The sequence below is a fragment of the Acyrthosiphon pisum genome, chromosome A2 (genome assembly GCF_005508785.2).
Source record: "Acyrthosiphon pisum isolate AL4f chromosome A2, pea_aphid_22Mar2018_4r6ur, whole genome shotgun sequence".
Taxonomy (NCBI): domain Eukaryota; kingdom Metazoa; phylum Arthropoda; class Insecta; order Hemiptera; family Aphididae; genus Acyrthosiphon; species Acyrthosiphon pisum.
Genome location: NC_042495.1, coordinates 77,903,160 through 77,925,162, shown reverse-complemented (window position 1 = coordinate 77,925,162; position 22,003 = coordinate 77,903,160). Strand labels below are relative to the sequence as shown.

At 27.4% G+C, this 22,003-nt stretch overlaps 3 protein-coding genes across 5 annotated transcripts; 2 read left to right on the top strand and 1 right to left on the bottom strand.

Moving 5' to 3' along the window:
* Positions 1–2,534: 2,534 nt before the first annotated feature.
* LOC100162282 (nuclear transcription factor Y, gamma-like) lies at positions 2,535–9,933 on the top strand. Its single transcript, NM_001162666.1, is given in 7 exon segments — positions 2,535–2,698; positions 2,763–2,913; positions 2,983–3,291; positions 3,604–3,792; positions 6,060–6,230; positions 9,596–9,700; positions 9,765–9,933. Coding segments are annotated over 7 exon segments (1,026 nt in total). The 5' UTR covers positions 2,535–2,675; the 3' UTR covers positions 9,843–9,933.
* Positions 9,934–10,407: 474 nt separating this feature from the next.
* LOC100163593 (GPI-anchored wall transfer protein 1) lies at positions 10,408–12,616 on the bottom strand. Of its 3 annotated transcripts, XM_016805014.2 has the most exons (3): positions 12,048–12,616; positions 11,945–12,004; positions 10,408–11,853 (listed from the first exon to the last, which is right to left on the bottom strand). In XM_016805014.2, the coding sequence occupies exon 3, from the start codon at positions 11,527–11,529 to the stop codon at positions 10,447–10,449; it is 1,083 nt and encodes a 360-aa protein (XP_016660503.1). In that variant the 5' UTR covers positions 11,530–11,853; positions 11,945–12,004; positions 12,048–12,616; the 3' UTR covers positions 10,408–10,446. The 3 variants fall into 3 exon arrangements, with proteins under 3 accessions (XP_016660503.1, XP_001950684.2, XP_029345572.1); XM_001950649.5 differs by having other exon boundaries at positions 11,945–12,616; XM_029489712.1 differs by lacking the exon at positions 11,945–12,004 and having other exon boundaries at positions 12,038–12,616.
* Positions 12,617–16,481: 3,865 nt separating this feature from the next.
* Positions 16,482–21,683, top strand: LOC100165649 (centrosomal protein of 290 kDa-like). The gene is made up of 14 exons (XM_029490360.1): positions 16,482–17,068; positions 17,192–17,286; positions 17,356–17,443; positions 17,542–17,749; positions 17,834–17,949; positions 18,042–18,125; positions 18,510–18,662; positions 18,724–18,840; positions 18,943–19,019; positions 19,145–19,241; positions 19,335–19,658; positions 20,972–21,063; positions 21,159–21,318; positions 21,390–21,683. Exons 1-14 carry the CDS (start codon positions 16,850–16,852, stop codon positions 21,666–21,668), a joined length of 2,109 nt encoding a protein of 702 aa, XP_029346220.1. The 5' UTR covers positions 16,482–16,849; the 3' UTR covers positions 21,669–21,683.
* The last annotated feature ends 320 nt before the right edge of the window (positions 21,684–22,003 follow it).

The window sequence follows — 22,003 nt, the reverse complement described above, 5'->3', positions numbered from 1 at the left end:
GGAATCCCGTCCCGTTTCACCAATACTTTAATATTTTTCATAAATTTTTTACCAAAAGATAGGGTAGAATATACTTGAGTTGAAATGTAAGTTTCATAAGTTTTAATTAATTTTTGATTTAACTACAGCTCGTCCCGTCTACAATTTGTACTATATTTCAGCACCTGTGGCGCAAATATTGTTCTCTATAAATTTCATAATAAGTATATTTACTCTAAAAACACTTTTTAATGCCTTTTCGTTTGTTTTTCGTAGACGTGTTTTTACCGCTGAAAACAACTAGTGTGACATCCTCTTAAAGATCTGTAAGCAAATTCTTGACTTGTTGTATTATTATATTGTTAAAAATAACAGTAATAATAATTAATATACCCGAGTTGGCCCCCCAACATAAACATAGACGGGGAAAATCCCGACGGATTTCGACGGATCGGACGGATTTACTTTGGACGCGACGTTAGAATCGTATATCGTATACAATGGAGACGATTTGTTAGCCTAGGATATTGTATATTATATTTATATTAACATTATTAAATCGTAGCCGGTTAAGTTGAATTATTACTATTTGTTTATCATCATATTTGTATATAATAATACTAAGTATATATTTATAGGTACTATTTAGCTTTTAGCTATTTTTAGTATTGTTGATAGCTTGAGACAATACTACGTTATAATGCGTTGTTTATCTTAATAACTAGGGACCGGATTTATATGCAAATGCATATACGTATTGGAATAATCTTTTTGAAATCTGATGAGAATTGTCACCGATTTAGATCATTCTTATTAAAATAACACGAACTGTATTTTGCATATTTTGCATATTTCAATGTTTTTACCTATTAAATACATATTTAATGCATATTTGTAGGTTTATAGTGCATATTATTATTTATAGCACATATATTTGTTTTTCGTCGTATTTTCACGTTCACAGCCACATAATATCGATAATATTACCACCAGTCATTATTGCCAAAAAAAGAAGATATACATATATATATATATGAATAATATATGAATAAATTCATTGTTCCTATAATAGAGTTAAAGCGTTCGCCGGAAGCCGATCAGGGCTAATATTTTATAGATTGAAAATAAATAACGTTAAATGGTGAAAAACTTAGTGAAGATGACAAAAATATACTTTTTTATACTATTAAAACCCTTATATACCTCTTTTATTACTTAATTAATTAATACTTATTTTTACATAATTTTAAATAAAATGTTTTCGATTCAATTTTAAGTGCATGTTTTGTAGCATATTAGAGCATTTTTAGAAACATATTTTGAGGTCTTTTTGTGCATATAAATCCGGTCTCTATTAATAACTCTTCTCCAGTCCACGATTAAAGATATATATATATCTTTAATCATGCTCCAGTCACAAATATTTTACCGTAATAAAATGAAATAAAAATATAGCGATAATAAGGTACCTATAATAAATATATTATATTTTCCGGTAGGTTGACGCTGCCACTGATTATAAGACAAAAATAAAGTGCACGAAATAAATATTTCTACAAAACCAATATTATAACTTTTAAATAAATGGTTTTTAAATTGTTTTGTTTTGTTATAGGTATACCTAGGTACCTAAATTACGTTTTTGGTTGTACTTTGTTAATCGTTATGTTACGTTTTCCGTTATAATTATGTTTACAAATTTAAATTTTTTTTTGTCAAATTTAACGTTATTATAACGTTTGAAAGCTTTGGAGCATAAATAGTACAATGCGATGTATATAATATTATGTTCCGATGTTCGGTTATACCTAGCTAAAGAAAACCCAAGTTATAAAATATAAATGTAAATACACGATGTACTTCAATAGGATGCTTCCGGATTTTTAGAAAATATTTTTGGTACTGTACTGCCTTGAGTCAAAAAAAAATTGGGAATCTATACAATATATAATCACTTCTGTTCATAGAAACCGAAGCCGAGCTGTGACTACAATTGATCACGAATTAAGATATAATAATAAATATATCTAAATTCGTATTTCGTGCTACTAGTGCTTAACATGCCAAAATAATTTTAAATAATTTTGTCATGGTGCTTCCGAGGCACTGAGCGTCTGAGCAATGAGCGCCGAGCGACTGAGCAAGGCGCCATGACTAAATAAATAATAATGCATTCATATTATTCTAGCCATCGCATTGAGCTGCACTCTGTAGTAGTGGCGTAGTGCAGTGTCGGAATCGGTCGGAGTGTGCACTGACTATCACGACACACAAGATAATGTTATCAGTGGTTCCCAAAAAATGATCAAGTAATAACAATGCTCATTTAACGAACAATTGAACAAATATCTAAATGCACAAAACGATCGATTTGAACGGATTAATTAATAGTGGCAAGTAAATAATAATTAATAGTTTAAAAAACGAAACATCTGTCATTTCACAAATAATTCTTACAGTTAGTAAAATAAAGTTTGTTTATAAAGGTTTTGGGATTCCTTGCGCTTACGGTTAGTATCAATACGAGTATGAGGCCGAAAAAATGATTGGGCGTCATTTGTGTCGTTGAACAGCTATTGGACATCTGCTTTTGTTCTGTAGAGAACTAACGATACGCCAATTTTGGTTGGATGCGCTAATTTGAGCGGCAAATTAATTCGTTTGGATTGAATCCGAATCTTGAGCATAATATAACCATGTCCGTGTTCTTGGTGAATCCGTAAGTATTAATGGCCGACTGTTGAATATTGTATGTTTTTATAATAAGCGTGTACTAATTGCAGGTCTACAGAAGAAGAAGAGGAGGACAATCCGACCGAAGATGATCCCAACGCTATTACAATATCCGTAGAAGACAACAATCAAACATGCAATGTGGCTGCCCTAAACCAATTTTGGCCCAAAGCAATCGAGGAAATCAGAAAGATTGGAACAGTAAGTTTGTTCATTCTATAAATTATGTTTGGTTGTGACGGAGCAGTTTTTTTTTCGAATTTTCTTTAGTTAGACTTAAAAACACAAGCATTACCACTAGCTAGAATAAAAAAAGTGATGAAATTAGATGACAATGTAAAAATGATCAGTGCAGAGGCTCCAATGTTGTTCTCGAAAGCTGCGGAAATATTTATCAATGAATTGACTCTTCGCGCTTGGATTCATACCGAAGACAACCGTCGACGGACTTTACAAAGAAATGATATTGCTATGGCGATTACCAAGTATGACCAATTTGATTTTCTTATTGACATAGTGCCTAGAGAAGAAGCAAAAATTGTTACAAAAGAAGTTAAGACATCACTGAATCCCGAACAAGTAATTATCACTTATCGGTATTAAGTACTTGTATTTATTTTATCTATAATTCTGTAAGGTATTTCACCAATAATTTATTATAGAATAAACAATTTTAAATATTAACTTTTCATATCATTTAAATTTATTTTATGTGGAAAATCTACAAAGAAAATCTATGAACCAAAAATATGTTTTCGTTAATATGTAACCTTGACAACAAAAATAATTGCATTTTCATTAATTAGTTTTTTCAAATATTTTATTAAATTAAGTAAAATATTGATAAAGAAAATAAACTGCATAATATTCTACTTGATTTTTAAATTCTAGGTTCAGTATTATTTTCAACTTGCTCAACAACAACAACAACAACAACAGCAACAACAGCAGCAGCAACAACAACAAACAAATAATGCATCAGGGTCAAGTGCTGGACAGACAATACAAATCTTACAACCAGTGAACAATCAAGTAGTATCTTTAGGGAATGGTACTCAAGATCAAGTAAATATAGAAAATGTGCGTAGTATTATAATCGATAATTAAATTATAGGCTTGTATAATTAAATAAGCTTACCTTTTGGTTAGGTTAATTTAATATTCTCTTATAAAATATGTTTGACATATCTCAAGTCTTATAAATTGTATATTTGTGTATATTTGACAAATTAAGAGCATATTATACAGGTTGATTTTTTAAACATGCTCATCCTATTTTTATGCTTGAATCATGCATATATTCAAGTTCTGATTCTTGGATTTTTTAAATACACTTGAAGACCATATTTTCGAATGCTTGAGATTTTTGTACTACTTATAGGACATCACAACACTAAAAACAAGTTTGCTTGGATTTAAAGTATGTCATTATCTAAGAAATATAGTGTGGCTCTCACACTTTAACTCTAATTATTCAATGACAATAAGGTGAATTCAATGAGGGGTTTGAAAATATGCATGTGACGTCATAGAGCCAAAGTCGTCAGCAGCGTATGTTTGACGTGTAAAAGTATCTAGATTAATACAATTATTTCAATCGTTAAAGATAATTTTTTTTTTATGTAACTTTAAGTGCTTTTTTGTGCTAATGAAACTGCTGTGATTATAATTTTGATGTAGTTTCTAGTTTTTTCATAGTAGATAAGACTATTTTAGTAAATTTCATAAAATTTGATTTATATGGCAATACGACATGAGTTTTGAACTCAATAATTTTACTTAATTATAATTTTTAATACGTATACAATAACAAGTTTTATTACATTTTAAATCACACCATCGTCTTAAGTACAAACATATAGACTTATGATTACGGAAAAAAAAATCCTGAAATACTACAGCTCTATGATGTCATAGGGGACGTAATGCTAACACAGTTCCCCCTCCAGTTCTTGATACCATGGAAAAAAAAAGCTCTATGATGTCACGCGGTTATTCATCAAAGGTCATTACCTCATAATCATTTATTTAACTTCAGATTTTTACCTAAACATTTTTCATTATTTTGACTACAATAATACAACAATAAACTTAAAATTAAAAAAAAAAAAAAAATAGTGTTGTAACTTGTAATGTCCTTTAAGAATGAAAAATGATTCAATGGCTGTACAAACTTCTGTTTTTCAAATTAGAATCCCCTCTTTTTCACTTTTAGTTATTCAGCAAATATATTTTTTTTAAATGTTAGTAATTATTATTGATCTATCAATAAAAATAATCCAAGCATGATATCAAATATACTACATTTAATATTACATATAGTATATTTTATTTTTGTAAAACTATTTTAAAGGATTATTATTATAAATATTTTAATAACTCAGAAACTTCTCATTAAAATATTGATTTAGATACATCTAAATGTTCAAGAAAATCATCTGCTAAATAATTTGCAGTAAAAAAATAGGTTCTCATTTGAAAAAACTAGAAGTTTGTAGTAATTCAATTTTTTTTTATCCGTCTGTCATTCGATGCACCAATCATTTTTTTTTTTAGATATTCATTCATATTCAAAAAAAGTTATAAACACTCCGAAAACAAATTAAATTATAATACTCTAAACTAAAGTTACCACAATAGACAATAATACCATAACTGTCACTTGACTGCTAAGTTAATTTAAATCAATGATAAATAAGGCTGTTAAGTAGTTGTTTTTAGAGTTTGTATTAATTTTAGATTTTAGAAGTAAAATTGCATATTATCTGGGATTATGATATTATTGTATATATAATAATATGTCGCTATTCCTTCACACACATATCCACCTACTTACATGCAAGTCCACGCGCATCTAAATATTAATATACTCCAACTATTAATTATTACCTAGGTAATAGCTAGGGCCTGCACCCTAGTAATAACCTATTTATCATTGTGACAATAATTTTTTATTAAGTACTTACTTAATATAATATTTTCTCAAAATTCGGGCAACTTTTAAAATCAGACAGTGACAAATTTCCACATTGTCCCCATAAATGATGCCACTAGTGTTGTTTGATTATCGTGCAATTCATTTTTCAAGTTTTTATCAATTAATTAAAATATCATATTTTTTTTTATTTTGCATTAACTTAAATTAAAATTTAATAAATAATAATTTATTATAAATTTAAATTAACTTAGAATTTAATGCTATATTTTTTGGTTTTTTAAATGTATAGGTGTTCATACATATTTTGAGGTTTTTGAGTACTAGAAGTCGTCAGCCTTAGTAGTATTGTTTAACTATTTTATTTTTATGGAATAATATATTTTTTAATTTGTATTATTTTTTTACTTAGATTCCAAATAATACATCAAATATTACAAGTACTTCAACCACTGTAACAGGAAGTCAGCCACAAGTTATACAGTTACAAGGAAATACTCAGGCATTAAATACAAACTCAAATGGCGTACTTCAATTAGTACAACAGGTTATTACTCCAAGCGGAGAAATACAACATATACCTGTAAGTGTTGATAATCGTTAACTACGCAGAAGTATATATTTTAAAAGTAATATTAATCATGATACTCAAAATAATTCTTATGGGTCAAAAAAATAATTTGTATAATTTAAACATTTAAAACAATTTTAAGTATCTTTTTAAAATAAGATTACTCACTTTCGTGCATGCCTACTGAGCCTAGTATTGTGAAAATGGTATGACAATATGCCTTACTACTTATACATCTCGTAGTACCTCATTGTTCAACAGTTAGTCATTGAGATCATTTATGAAAGGGGATATGTGATCACGACCAGTTTTAATAGGTCAAGTGGTTAAATTTAGTATAGTTATCTAAATAAATCAGTGTAGTATGCATTCTACCAATGATTTATGTTCTAACATAGCTAGGATATTCATATCATGATTATCGTATTATTTATTATTTTAAACCACTATATACATCTTTACATCTTGTAGTGTTAATATTATGTAGTATAAAATCAATGCTATATAGGTAACAATAGCTTAGTTCATTTGGGTTTTTTTTTATGACAAATTACTCCAACTAATATTGTAGATTAGTAATCAATTAAAATTTAAAATCAACTTTTAAAAATGTATAAGCATTTGAAATTTTTAGTTTTTTTCCATATTATGTGCTTATAATGAATTTGATGTGCAGTCAAAAAGCTTGAATAATTAAAATGAGTTCTCGTAAGTTTTAATTACAATGGTTTTAAAATTTTAAAATTTCATTAGCACACATTTTTTATATACGTTCCAAGTTTTTATGTGTTGACAGATTTCCTCAAATTCACTATCGCGTACATTATGCAAATTAATTTGTAGTTAATATTTATACAATTTTCAAATTTAATAGGTAGCCAAGACTTAAAAATAAAACAAAAAGTTCTTCATAAAATGTTAATACAGCAACTTTAAATTTTAAATATTGCGTAACATTATACAACTATCTTTGCTAAGATAGAATCGCTTGGGGCTGTCAAATTTTTCCGTCTTAACAGAGTTTCTGATTCTGAGCGGAACAAAAGAATGTATTGATTTTACAATGTTGTGTTTTTTTCCTGTCTTGTCATTACATTCTGGGATAGTGAAAATGCTTTTATTTACTTAAGCACCTTTTCTGGTAAGAAAGTGAAAATTGTTGGTACTTAAGGGGGTCAAAAATTAAAAATTTTCCTAATAGTAATAGCCTCAAGAAATTTGATTTTTACTCCACACCAGTTTTTGACGACATTTATTTTTATTTTTGGTGTAACTCTAAGACATGACACTGGATACTAGAAATAATCATTGAATGTTTATATATTATTATAAGTATTTTCTATACATGATAAAATTTTCAAAATATTTTTACTAGTATTGAGCTATTTATAGACATTTGACATTTTAATTTTTTCATATAAACGTCATAAAATTTTTTTTTGGTGAAATGCTTGAAAATTGAATGCAAGGTTCTTCATAAGTTTGTATCCAGTTGAGAAATATTAAAGATATTTAGGCACGTTTTTAAGTATTAAAAGTTTAAATTCATCAAAATCTCAGAAATGTACAAATTATTTTGTAGTTAATAAAATGTTCAATTTTTATAGGTAAGGATTGAACATTTAAAATAAGGATTCTCATACGTGGTTTAAATTGTATCCAACATATCTAAAAAAAATATGTAAAAACAGTTTTTTTTTTAATGGATATTTTAAGTTTAAATTTGGACAAAATTAGGTATTTTGTTGTAATATTTTAAAATATTATTTGTGGGTAATTACTTTTAAAGAAAAGTAAATAATATTTTATAGACACACTGACATTTTCAAATTTGGCAAAAATGAATTTAACCTACTGTAGTACTAATGTTTATTAGTAAAATAACCCGAACAAGTTCAACGGTTGTTCAGAATGGATTTTGTGTGCAATGATTTATCTTTAAATAAAATTATCTTTAAGAGAATGTTAGCGCACTATTTGTTTTCTCTCTTTGACCCACGCGCAACATAGACAAAACGCATTTGCGCAGAATCATTTTTTCTATGTTTTTAAGTTATCTTAGGGTTAAATCACCCATTACAAAAAAGATAGAGAATAATATTTTAGAGGGAATGACATATTGATTTTGTATTTTATTGTTATTTGACCTTGTATTCGACTTTCAAATTAAACAAAAAAATGTTGTAAATTTAAATGATGTTTAAATTGTTTTGAAACAATAATTAGAGAAATTGATTTGTCATTCCTTCAAAAATGTTACCCTCTATCTTTTTTGTAATGGTTGATTTTGCTATAAGATTAATTAAAAACATAGAAAAATGATTCTGCGCAAGTGCGTTTTATCTATGTTGCACGTGGACCAGAGAGAGAAAACAAATAGTGCGATGACATCCTCTTAATTCAAGTTGAACACATCCATTACAGTGACCTACTGTGGTATTCTTTACCTACTATACAGCTGAGAACATTCCCGGTTTTTTAAATTTTGATTATTTAATTGTAAAATAACGGAAATAAATATAATTTGGATGTTAGACTGCACACTACTTTTATTATTATCTCAGCAGACCACTGTTCATTGGTTGACCCAGTATTCGGAACGTTCACTAAAAAATGAATTCGTTAACATTAAGTGCTTAATAAAAGAATTCGTTCACATTTTTTGAAAATATGAATACGTTCATTTCGTCTATTTCATTTTATTTTTTTGTATCGTTTAAACACGAACACAAAATTTTGAAAATCATATTATTTTTGTTTTATGTCCAGGCATGCCCACTGGAATTTCATGTATTTTATTTGTATAATTTATAATATATCATAATAGTGTTATCAATCAATATTTATTAAATAATAAATAAATTTGAACGTCTTAAAAATCTTTCAAATTCATTAAATATATAAATGTCGTTCATGTTCTATTTAAAAAAAAACGAGTGACGTTCACGTATTGTTCATTAAATATAAACTTGAACGCGTTAACGAGCGTTCATGAACGACGTTCTTTCCAAATACTGGGTTGACCTCATATCAAGAGATAGCCAACAAATTATATAATTTAGAAGGGTGGCAAGGTGCCGGAGTATATTATATAAATTCAATTTTTTATTTTTTTGGTAAGAATGTGTTTAAGTACCTCTATACTTGAACTTTTTGCATTGCATGACTATGATACGGCCATTTGGTAACATTTTGTCAATTAATGATAACTATTAAATTTTGTAATTTTTTTTTATAGACTATAATTAATGTATGTTGTTATACATTTTGACAATAATTAAAATAATGTATCATCGTGATCTGTGTTCTTTACAACATTTTCATAAATAAATAACAACAACTAAACAATTAAAAACGGTTTAATTTTTTTTTTTTAGATACAAATTAATTCTCATCAACTGCAAATGCTTCGTATGCAAATTCAAAATTCTCCTCAATCTCAACAAGTTCAAGTGGTTCAGTCCCAACCTCAAATCATACAAGTAAGATACTTAAAATATTAAAATTTTTTTAATCATCAACTTAATATTAAAATGTTTTTTTAAGGTGGCCTCACAAGCCAATGGACCTACGCCAGTATACATATCTCAACCATCTATTAATCCATCGTCAAGTCCAGAATAAATTATTGTAAATAAAATAAAAGTTATATATTATGTAAAATATTTAGTAAATTGTTTGATCATTCAAAATTAAAATACACTATTTATTTAAATCTTTGTTTTTATCTGTAAAATAATTTTAATCTACAAATATTATTACAGGTTACAAACCAATGTATTAAATTTCACCAACATTTTATTCAGATTTCAGTGTTAACATTTTTATCATAAATACCTACCTACCATTTATGTTTATTAAATTTAAGGGTACTAAATCCTTGACCCTTGAACCTGCTCAATATTTTGGTGAAAAATTATTATTATGACTATAACCAATGTTATCCAAGTTGTTAATAATTTATCATTAGTATGTAATTTTTATATTTTTTAATCTCTAATTTTGTATTGACCGTTGCATCGTTTAATTGGTTCTTTGAAGTTTAAAGAAAATACATTGTTCATGGGATTATTTTATAAATTCTCATTTTGATATGATAACCATACAATACAATTTACGGCTGTAAAAAATGATACCATTAATTTTTAAACATTTTTATTTTTATAATTTAAACATAACTTGTACATAATTTGCCATGATATAAACAGTGAAAAAATATATTTAAAAATTAAACATAAGTTTTATTTTTATAACGGTGTAAACTATAAATTGTGAAGTAAATAACAAACATATAAAGAGACAGAATAATTAAACTAGAGACGGTATTCATTACTAAAGTGTACAAACACATATTTATAACTCCAGTTACAACATTGGCAAATAAAAAGAAAAATAATAAATTATCATTAATACTATCTATGATGAGTGAAATTCTATTGAATTCACCCAATCGTCCTATCTTATGTAAAAGAACATTTATGAAGTTTTCAATCATAATCGACATAAATAATAGATATGAAGATATAGATAATACCCAGTAAACATAACCAGCATTAGCTAATCTTCTAGAAACACCAAAAACAAAACTTATGGCGAATGTCAATAAAAATAAAGCAATAGATAAAGAAGCCGTTACTATTAAAAGGAACATATTGTTTATTAAATGATTTTTATTTATAAAAACAGACAATCGTGATTTCATTGTCAAGGAATATAAAAATATTGCTTCATAGCCTATTAATGATAAAATGCCTTCACGGTTCGCTGAGAACAGTGTGTCTCTAGGAGCATCACTCATAATCCAATCTGCTAGACCAAAATTTAACGCAAACTCATAAATAATTACCAGAATTGTGGCAATACCAGAGAGACAACAAGTACTGACAAATGGTAAAATAAATAGATTAATTATTTTTAGGAATGCTAAAGTCATGAAAAAATTCCAATGTACACCATACTCAAATACATAATGATGATAATCTGCTTTTGTTACAAAATAAGTACGACCAATTCCCAACACAAGTAATGGTAAGACTTGTTTGAAAACTTTGAGTACATTTTTACTTATATTTTGTGTGTTAGGAATGCTAAACAATAATGCATTAGAACAAACATAACATCCTACACCTATATCCATTACACCGTGTCCATACGTTTCAGTCTTAGCGAACCGCCGTGGAAATACATTGAAATCTACTGCCAATATACAAAACACTGTATACGTATTGAGCATAAATCTATAAACAGTCATGTATGGATTTTTTTTTGTTTTAATAGTACTCGATGATAGATAATTGTGGTTCAACAACATCCAAGTAAATGCAACACCAAATGATTGTAATGTAAATTAAGAACTGTCCAACTGAATAATCTGAAAGCAACGTGAAATTAAACACAGTTGGTAGTATCATTATAATAAATTCGAAAAGAAACATCCAAACTGTCTGAAAGTTGATTTTTTTGCTGTAGTTTGTACCAATTGATATCCAAATAAATATGATTATATGAATTGGCAATGGGAACAGAGATGTGTAAATTTCAAGTAACGATGAGCCTGTTTGGTTGGAAATGGCTTCTCTATGCAGCTCTTTATACTTGGAATCCATTGTGTGAATGTGAACATGCATACGTATCGCTATTAAGAAATAAACTCGGTTAACAATAGAAAACATAAAAAGAGCAACAACCACACATGGGGTACTTAAATAATAATAAATACTATTTACCAAAATGTTGAAGTTATTTTATTCAGTGACCTTATTGAGCCATTGAAGCATGTCAATCGACTAAATTTAAAATATTAACTTCTCGTTACCTACATTAGCAGACGCCAACAAGTTATGGATATTACTGCAATAGGTATTAACAAGTATCACTAATTAATGAGAAATTGGTTGGTTCGTCATTCCCAGTATAATATAAAACTAAAAGGCCATAATGGTATAAGAAATATTAGAGAAAAATGAAAAACAGAAATGAATATTGAAAAACGATCAATAATTAAGTGATTACCATGACAAAATATTTTGTTATTTTGTCGTGGTGATTACTAACCTACTGAAGTAGTGACAAGTGGGTACAAGCTAGTGACCACGATTTAAGATAATGTACTTCATAGATATATTATCTTAAATCGTGCTATACACCGAATTACCATAGTTGCTAGTCGCTACATAGTGCAGTAGTGCCTATGCCTATATGGCTACAGAAATCGTTCTTTAAGGTATTCGGCATTTTGGCTGTCCATTCGTGAAACCCCAGACATGTATTATATCTGTGCGTGAAACACAGTAAACGACATTCTTATCAGTTATCAATTTACGTTTTGACATAAGTCTAGTTTAGCGCCCACGCGAATTCTTCGATTTTTTTTTTCGGAAACCTATGTATTTCAACGAGTTTAAAACGATGGTGTAAAAATTAATTTGCGGAAATGATTATTTTAGAAGTTACAGCTTTCCAAAGTTTGCGATTTTACGTTTATACGCATGCGCGCAACACTACTATAAGCGCAGCGACGAGTGCCGCAAAACGTGTTATCAATGTACATACTATACCAGTGGCGCAACCAGGATTTATTCAAGGGGGGGGGGTCCAAAAAAATTTATTTAACTACTGTTTTTCTGTCCTTTTCCTGAGTATATACATACATTTCATTTCTTAATAAACACAATTTGCCGAGTTTAAGACCAATAAAAAAACATACAATTATATTATTTACATTTTAGATTCTGAGTGGACAGATAAATGTATTAAATTTACAATGATGTGTTTTTTTTTAAACTTTTAAATATTTTTTTGTGTCTGTCATCACCTTTTAAGACAGTAAAAGTGCTTGGATTTTCTTCAACAGTTTCTTTTCTAATAGGAAAGTGAATCTAGTTGGTACTTTGGGGGGTCAAAAGTAAAAATTTCCCAGTAGTTTTCAAAAGCGCCGTGAAAAACAAAATAAAAATTTAGGTAAAACGGGAATTTTTACACAAAATCTGTTTTCGCGAAAATTGATTTTGGTTTTTGGTGCAACTCTTAAACAAATTACCGTAAGCACACGAAATCTTGGCTGAATGTTAATATTTTCATTTTCTATACACCATACATTTTTAAAAATATTTTGACTTATTTTGAGCTCTTTAGGGTCATTTTCAGTTTCTATTTTTATTAGTTTTTTTTTCTATAAATATCTATCAATAAAATTTTATTTATTGGTTAAAAAAGCTTGAAAATTTAATAGAAGGCTCCTAGTATATTGTTTCAATGGCAGATGAAAAAAATTAAAAGTCTATAGTCACAATTTTTTTTTATAAGAATCTAAAGTTCAAATATTGACAAAATACGTAAAAATGACGAAAATTTGCAAATTATTTTGGGTTAAGAATTCGTAAAAATTTTTCTTTTTAAATCTAAGATTTTAAAATGTAATACAAGATTCCTTATAAGATTATCTACCTTTATCAAACAACAAATATCTATAAGAAACTCAAATTAAATTTTTATGATCGTTTGAAATTCAAATTCCTACATCATTGGATATTCACTCGATTTCTCATGTAGCGATTTCCTTATTTTGTTGTAATTCAAAAACGAATAACTGTAGATACATGAAAATTTTACTGAATGTTTATATTAGCATTTCCTATACACCATACAAATTTGAAAACATTTTGACTCTTTTTGAGCTGTTTACGGACATTGTTAAGTTTTCAATTTTTTTAGTTTTTTTTTCTATAAATATCAATCAAGTTTTATCTATTGGGCCAAAAAGTGTAAAAAATTAATACAAGGCTCCTGATATATTGTTACAATAGCAGTTGAAAAATATTAAAAAAAAAAAAGGCACAATTATTTTTTATAAGCATTTGAAGTTGAAATGTCAAAATTTATCAAATTTAAAATTGAATAATTATTTTGTAGTTAAAAATTTATAAAATGTTCAACTTTTATACCTAAGAATTGAAAATTTAAAACAAGATTCCACGTAAATACTTAATTCTGTTACCAAAAATTCTAAGAAATACATATTAAAAAACCTGGAATAACTATTTTAGTTATTTTGTTGTGATTGTATAATATTATTTGTGGGTACTTGAAACTTCTAAAGTATACTATTATATATCTATGATAGTACCACGGTTTGTTGTTGATATATAACGCGTTACCTAATTATGATAAATTTGAAAATTATTAATAATACTATAGATAAGTATACCTAAATATGTATGTCTAATATCTAGACTGACATACCGTCTCCGCTCAGAATCGTTTTTCTTATACAGTGATATTATATCATTGAATTCAAATTTAATACTATCCATTATATACAGTGACCCACTTGTAACCTACCGTATAGCAGAGCGACATCCACTTACCCACCTTTTGTTTTTATGTTTTTAATTTTTAAAAATACGCATTCCGCCACCTTGCGCCGGTCACCGTACCCATAGTATAATTCAATTGATACAAGGGCGTCTGCAGAAATTTGTCAAGGGGAATGGGGAGGGCAAAATATTTTCCTTTTTAATTTTTTTGTTTCACTATCCTATTAGTACTTATCTATTGTTTGTGACATATTTTTTTTTTCATATAGGCAGGGAATGTAAAAATTATTTATGAATTATAGTCTATAGGTACGTACCTATATAATAAATTACAACTTAATCTTACAGCATTATAATTTTGATTAATTGATGTAATTTTAAATTAGCAAATGCAATTTTTTTATTAAATACAATTTTACTATTGATTTGATAATTTTAGGTAATTTATAAAATTAAATGTTTCTAGCTTATTCAGTCATTGGTATCACAAATCGTTTTATAACATATACACGAATAGAATAAGTAGTTTTTATAATTGATATAATCGACGCAGAAAAAGCCAAGGGAGGAGGGCAACAGTCCCTACTTGCCCCCCCCCCCCCCCTGCGGACGTCCTTGTTGATATACTAATGATAAACACGATTGTTTAATTAAATTAATTACACTATTTCAATAATGAAATATTTATGAAGACATGAAGTACATACATCCGAATATGTATGAACTATGAATGCTTAATTTTATGAGTTACCTATATAAAATATATAACAATTCATCGTGAAATAATAAATATAGGTACCTATTGTATAGGTATATTTTTCAAAATAATATTCCTATTTTATGTCAGACAGGTTGATCTAGTAACTTGTACGACCACTGTACGTGTTTAAACTATGAGTCTTGATAACAAATAATCAATAATAATAATTATACCTAGAAAATATATAATTATTAATTTTATTGTAAAATATTTAATACCTATATATAAGGTACCTATAAACTGCTCTAAAATGTGTGTAAATACTAATAATTATGAGGTGTATAATATACATATATGTACAATATGAATATAAATAATATATTGTTTTAAATACTTCGTATAAACTTTAAGTGTTACCCGGCGTTTAGTATAGGCAAATAATAGGTACGTATTAAACTTGTCGTGACTCGTATTGAGGTGAAGACGCGGGGTTTGGATTGTTCGGGTTCGCGTATTTTATACATTGCGCTTTGGGAGCAAACGTACCTATATGGTTGTTGCTTCTACGTCACCCAGCTGACAAATTGTCTGTGGCAATAAATATTTAATTTATAAGTCTAAAAATTAAATTTAAGCCTCAAAATTATATGAAAACAAACTTACGCGTAAACATTGACTCTTCTGAAATGTGCGAGTTCGTGTTATATTATAATAATATTATACTGCTTAACGAACTGTCCGTCTAATGTCTATTGTTAGCTTTTTTTTTTTTTTGTCCAATGAAATTATTGGAATCGTTAATCGTCTCCGACAAATTTCAATAATTGGCGATTGACATAGATGATATAAATATATTATAATATGATAAACCCATAGACCTTATAGTTGCCACTAAGGTGATTTTACATAACAATATTATAATCAAGGGATATTTTAGATTTTAACCGGAAGGTGACCACAGGGATCTAGATAACGATGGGGATAAAGTAGGTTAGGTTAGATACGTCCTGTAGGGCGTAAGCGTAGGTATTAATTATTAATAGTAATTATATCTATACTTCGGTAGACCATTGCAACTATGTATAGTTTACTGAAGTATTTTTATCTATATTATACCTATTACAGCTGATTATAATTTTATTTGAAATAAAAAAAACATTGGAATTATTTTAAGTTCGTGTATATTGTATAATTTTAAAGTTATCCTGTAGCTGCTAGCTGGAAATATCCATCAATCATATTGAATGTTTTCTAATTTCAATAATGTGTTTACAGCTAAGGTGATGAATAGGTGTTGTATAATAGCTGCAGTGTTACGACACCATGGCAACAAACAGTACAACAATACCACCCAACAACATATGAGGCAACGTTTACTTTTGTATTTTTGTTGTGACTGTTATGTTTCTGTGTGTTTATGATGTTAGTGATTTAGATTATTTAGATTTAATATTTAATCAGTAATTACGTTTATGTTTGTGTAATTTTAAATAAAATTGGGGTAGTTGTAGTCATGAAAAATTATTAAGATGTTATTGTACCTATTAAGTGTTTGATGTAATTTCTTTCAAAGTTATACAAATATTGTAAATTAAAATTAAAATTTCCAATATAAAATGACCTCTAACGTTTCACCAAGTAGATCAAATATAATGTCTTCGTCGCATCCAAGTAAGGGTTCTTTGACAGACCGACCAAGCAGTTGTTCTAATAAGAGTCTCGTGCACAATAAATCATGTCCTGTTCATTCAAGACATTTATCATACAAAACAATTGGGCAATGTCATGATAAAATCGAGGAATTAGAAAAACAAAACGCCCGCCTTGTATCAAAGGTATATGCAAATTTAAATAAAATTATCATACGGAGTTCATTACCTCTTTATTGATACCTACCTAATTTCCTGATAATTTATATATTAAAAGATACAATATTTCAATAAATAATGTAATTGTAGATTAAAGTATTAAAATTTCAACTGAAAACATCATCTAATTTATACAATAATATTCATCAAAGACCAGAGAAACCTTTATCAAGACATTCACAAAGGTTTGTATAAGTTTTAATATAATTAATAATTACAATTAAAGGTGGTAAATATTCAGTTAAATTGTATAGGTCAACGCCAGTAAAATTACAAAAAATGTCAAGATTGTCTAGAGTAGGTTTTGATGAAAATGAAAAGACTATTAAACTTCCTGAAAGAGTGTGTATTTTTTCATTGAAAATAATAATTAAAAAGCTAATATATTAAGTAGGTATTTATACAATAATGTATTTATATTTATTATGTGTGTATTTTAGAAATTTGAAAGCACAGAATCATTTGACAGTGAAAGTAGCTTAGTAGAAAATAAAAGTAAATTTAAAGGGAATATTGAGCTAATACAATCTCACAGAGTTATTAAAAGTATGGAGATTCAAATGGAAACTTTACAAGCTCAGTGTAAAGCTTTTGAACAAAATATAATGGATATTAATGAATTGTATGATAAAGAACGTGAAGAACATGGTATGGTCATATTTTATAACTTATAAGTCACAACTAAGTTATAGTTGGATAAATTATTATTTTATTTTAAATTTGAACATTTAGACATATTGAAAGAAAAATTAATTAGTGAAAGACATAATTTAAGTGAACTAAAGCCAAAATATAATGCTTATAAAGAAACAAATAAAGCATTAGAAGAACAAATTCGTGACTTACAAGTATTTTCAATCATAAACTGTTTAGTATATAATTATTATGTATTGATTGTAATGAGTTTATATTTTTAATTTGTTGATAAATATTTAATTAGCGAGAAAAGTTATCGCTCAGAGAACACAACCAGAAACTGTTACAACTTACTTCCAAACCACATCATCAAAATAACGGACTAAAGGTTGATTCTTCAATAAATGAATGTAAAAGTGTTGTCCCGAAACAACTTAACAGCTATAAGCTCATGACTAAGATTTTATCCAGTGTAATTCTATGAAATACATATCAAAATATATAATAAATATTAAATACTATAGTATACATATTATGTACATTATAATAATAAAATATAAATACTGTAATGGTATTTTTTTATAATCTCACGTCTGTTGTTTCGGAACAACTACAGCCTTTGCACTGCAAATATAATATCATATGTTTATATAATCGCTGTATCATATTGAACAATATATAAATTAATGTACAATTATATAATTATATAAATTGATAAATAATATTAAATAGGTATACACTTATAAGCAATAATTATTTATATTAATTTTAGTTGAAAGAATTAGAGGACAATTTTTCCGACACTCGAGCGGGACTTTTAAAACAAATGGAAGAAAATAGTAAATACATCGCAGAGTTAAAAGGAACAATACATGAAAATGAAGTAAAACTATCTAATTACGCAGATGAGAATAAATCCTTGAAGGTTTAATTAAATAGAAATCAAGCTATTACTATTATCTATACGGCTATACGTTTAATTACAGGATCAACACTTGGAACTATCCAAAATATTGGAAATAAAAGAGAATGAAATAACAAATAGACATAAAGAAATTGATAATATTCTGCAAGAAAATGACGATTTAAAAAAAAAACTCAAGGTAAATCAATGGAGAACACCTAGGTCCTAGATATTATTTAATTTCTCCTTTCTGGTTTAAATTATTTTATTTTACATGACGTTATCATTTATTATTCAATAGACAAATAACACAACTTCAAAAGAAAATGAAATTGAAGTAATCACAATACATCAACATTTGGAGTCAGAAGAAAAAAGGTAAATATTTAATAAAGCTGAAAGTTATAATAATAATTCACAAAATTATATTTAATTAATTTAAATCATGTAATAATTAGTAATACGAGTAAACAAGTGCATTGGTAGTAATATTTTTTTCGTAGGCTGAAAAGTCAAATTCAAGAGCTTCAACAAGAACAGTTAAAAATCAACCAAACTTTGAACTCTCAGTCTTATTTAAACACAATGCTAAAAGATAAGGTACAAGTGTTCCTTTAACTAACTCCCTAGGTTATTAGTGATTGGAAATAACTTAAGGATATGGTATTAATTAACGGTGTTTATTAATTTTAGGTAGATCAAGCAGAACGTGATATAAAAACGGCTGTACAGTTTATTAAAATATGCATGGACCTGTTTAAGGATATTACAACATTGGATCTATCTGAACCTCTTATGGCCACCTTAGAAATGATAGAAAAAGCAGTATGTTCTATTAAGAAAAGTAACGAAATTAATGTTGAAAACAAGGAGTTCGAAAAACTAGTAAATGATATCCTAGAAGTGTTGGTTATGTACAGAGATCAGATGGTTAAAAGACGAACTATCTTAAATCAAGAACAGTGGGCCAAAAAACCAATAGTTAATTTAATTACAGACACCATAGCTATAAGTGAGGTATGTGTATAAAAGTATTTTTATTTTGTATAGTTTTCCGTACACAACGAAGGCCAACACGATAAATAATAAAACAGGATTAATATTTAATAATAATCCAATAGGTACCTACCTAGGTTATATTTGATATTCATTATATTTTAAAAGCAGTGACGTCATTGTGTGTGTGTAGGGGGGGGCTCATAATCGTGAATCGTAGGTATTAAATCGTAGGCAATATATCTATGCATTCAACATACCACCGTAGCTAAAAGTATTATAAAAACGACACTTTGACAGCTGATTGATATGATTAGTAAGATCAAGTTTCAGATAGATAACCATTAAGTGCTAATTGCATATTGCATAATATTTTTTTTCTGTTGTATTAAATTTTTTATTTATTTTTTATTTGATTAAAGCCCAACGCCTGCAACAACAATGGTTATTGGCTTATGACATTATACAGTAATAAGTTACAATGGCTTATAGTACGATTATGATACATTATATATTTATATGTTATATCAGGTTGTATAATTTAGTAAATTTTAAATGTTAAGACAGGTTAATCAATTATAAATTATGATAATTATATATTATTATGTGGGTAGTTGGTACTATATTATTATAATTAATAATTATATTAATTTAGGTATTATTATTTCCTATATTATTTATTTAACTTTATTAATAATTTTTTCTTCTCATTTTAACCTTAAAGCTTGCTAAACAGATAAAGTATTACGTTTTTAATTTATTTCGTGGTAAATGTATTGATTTAAAAATGGACTTCATATAATTTATTAAATTAACAATCAAGACAATAGGTTAATAATATACCTATTTTATATTTATAGCATCAGCTATTTGAAATATAACTATTATTTAAAATGAATTAACCTTGCACTCCTCCTCTAAGAATAACTGAAATGCAGACTATGACACCCATGTATAAAAGCGTAATTGAATGATTTTAGATTTATAGAAGTAATAACTAACAAATACAATTTAATTTGTTTTAATTGTAATACTTACCTACTATAGTAGCCAGTAGGTAACTGACAAAAAATATAATTGAGTTTATTATTTTTGAATTTATAACTCACCAATAATTAACAGTTACCTACCCAATAAGTAATACGTAACTTATGTAGGTATTTTATAATTTAAATAAATAATATTAATAACTTCTATAATTTTATTTATTAATTAATGTTGTTAAATTAATTATATTAAATTAAATTATAATTTAATTAGGTGTATTTATTAAATGATTTATATGTATAGCTTTAATAATAAAATGTAATAAAAATAATGTTTAAACATTTTAGAACACCACACCTAGAATTCAAGAAAATTCTGCACAACTAGAAATCAATATAAACAGTATAAACTTTTCTACGGAAAGTATACAACATTTAAAGTACGTGTTTTGATTTTTATCCATACTTTGAAATAAATATTTGCAGCATTCGTTTTATTCTACAATAAACTTATATTATTATGTTTATTTATCAGATCGTTACAGTCGGAACCAAATATTTTTCTCACATGGGGTTTTAAGGACCAAGAAGATGTTGCTTATTCACCTAGTCGTCTAGCTTGGTCTGCTGATTTCAACTGCAGTTGTTTCTACCGCAGCAATAGTAGCGTAGAACTTTTACATTTTGTTGCAAAGGTAATATAATTCTAATTTAATTTCTTAAAAATAAATTTAAAAAAATATCGTAAAATAATTTGTCACTACAGCATGGTTTATTTATCAATGTACACTTGGTAACGGGAAAATCGTCTCCAGTAGTGGCTGCAGGATTAGTGAATACCGTGGATTCAATAAACAACCCTATGATTAAGTTTAATTTGATTGTACCAATCACGGGACAAAATATCGATGCAAAATTAAAGTGCTCAATACAACTTATTTGCGATTTCCATGAGATACAAACGTATTCACAGATGGTAAGGCTAAATAGTTTCTATTTTGTTTTTATATTTATACCTATTCTGTTTATGTATAGTGTTATGTAATGAAACATAGATGATATATATTTAAAGTGTTAATTAGGATTTTTCTAGTATTGTTTATTTGTTTATCTATCACGTACAAGCCCGGAATAAAGGGGGATAAGGGGGCCCGGACAGCTCCCAAGGGATATCAAACAATGGCGGAGGCCACTTCCAGTAGTATGTTTCCTACAATAAATGGATTATGGATATATTATAACTATTTTGCCCCTGGCCAAAAATTATCTTAATCCGGGCTTGATGACGTATGTAAAAGGAATCGTAATTTTACTGTTTTGCTTTTTTAAAATACCTATACCGATCAAAGCTGTTTTTTTTTAAAGTATTATTTTCAAGTA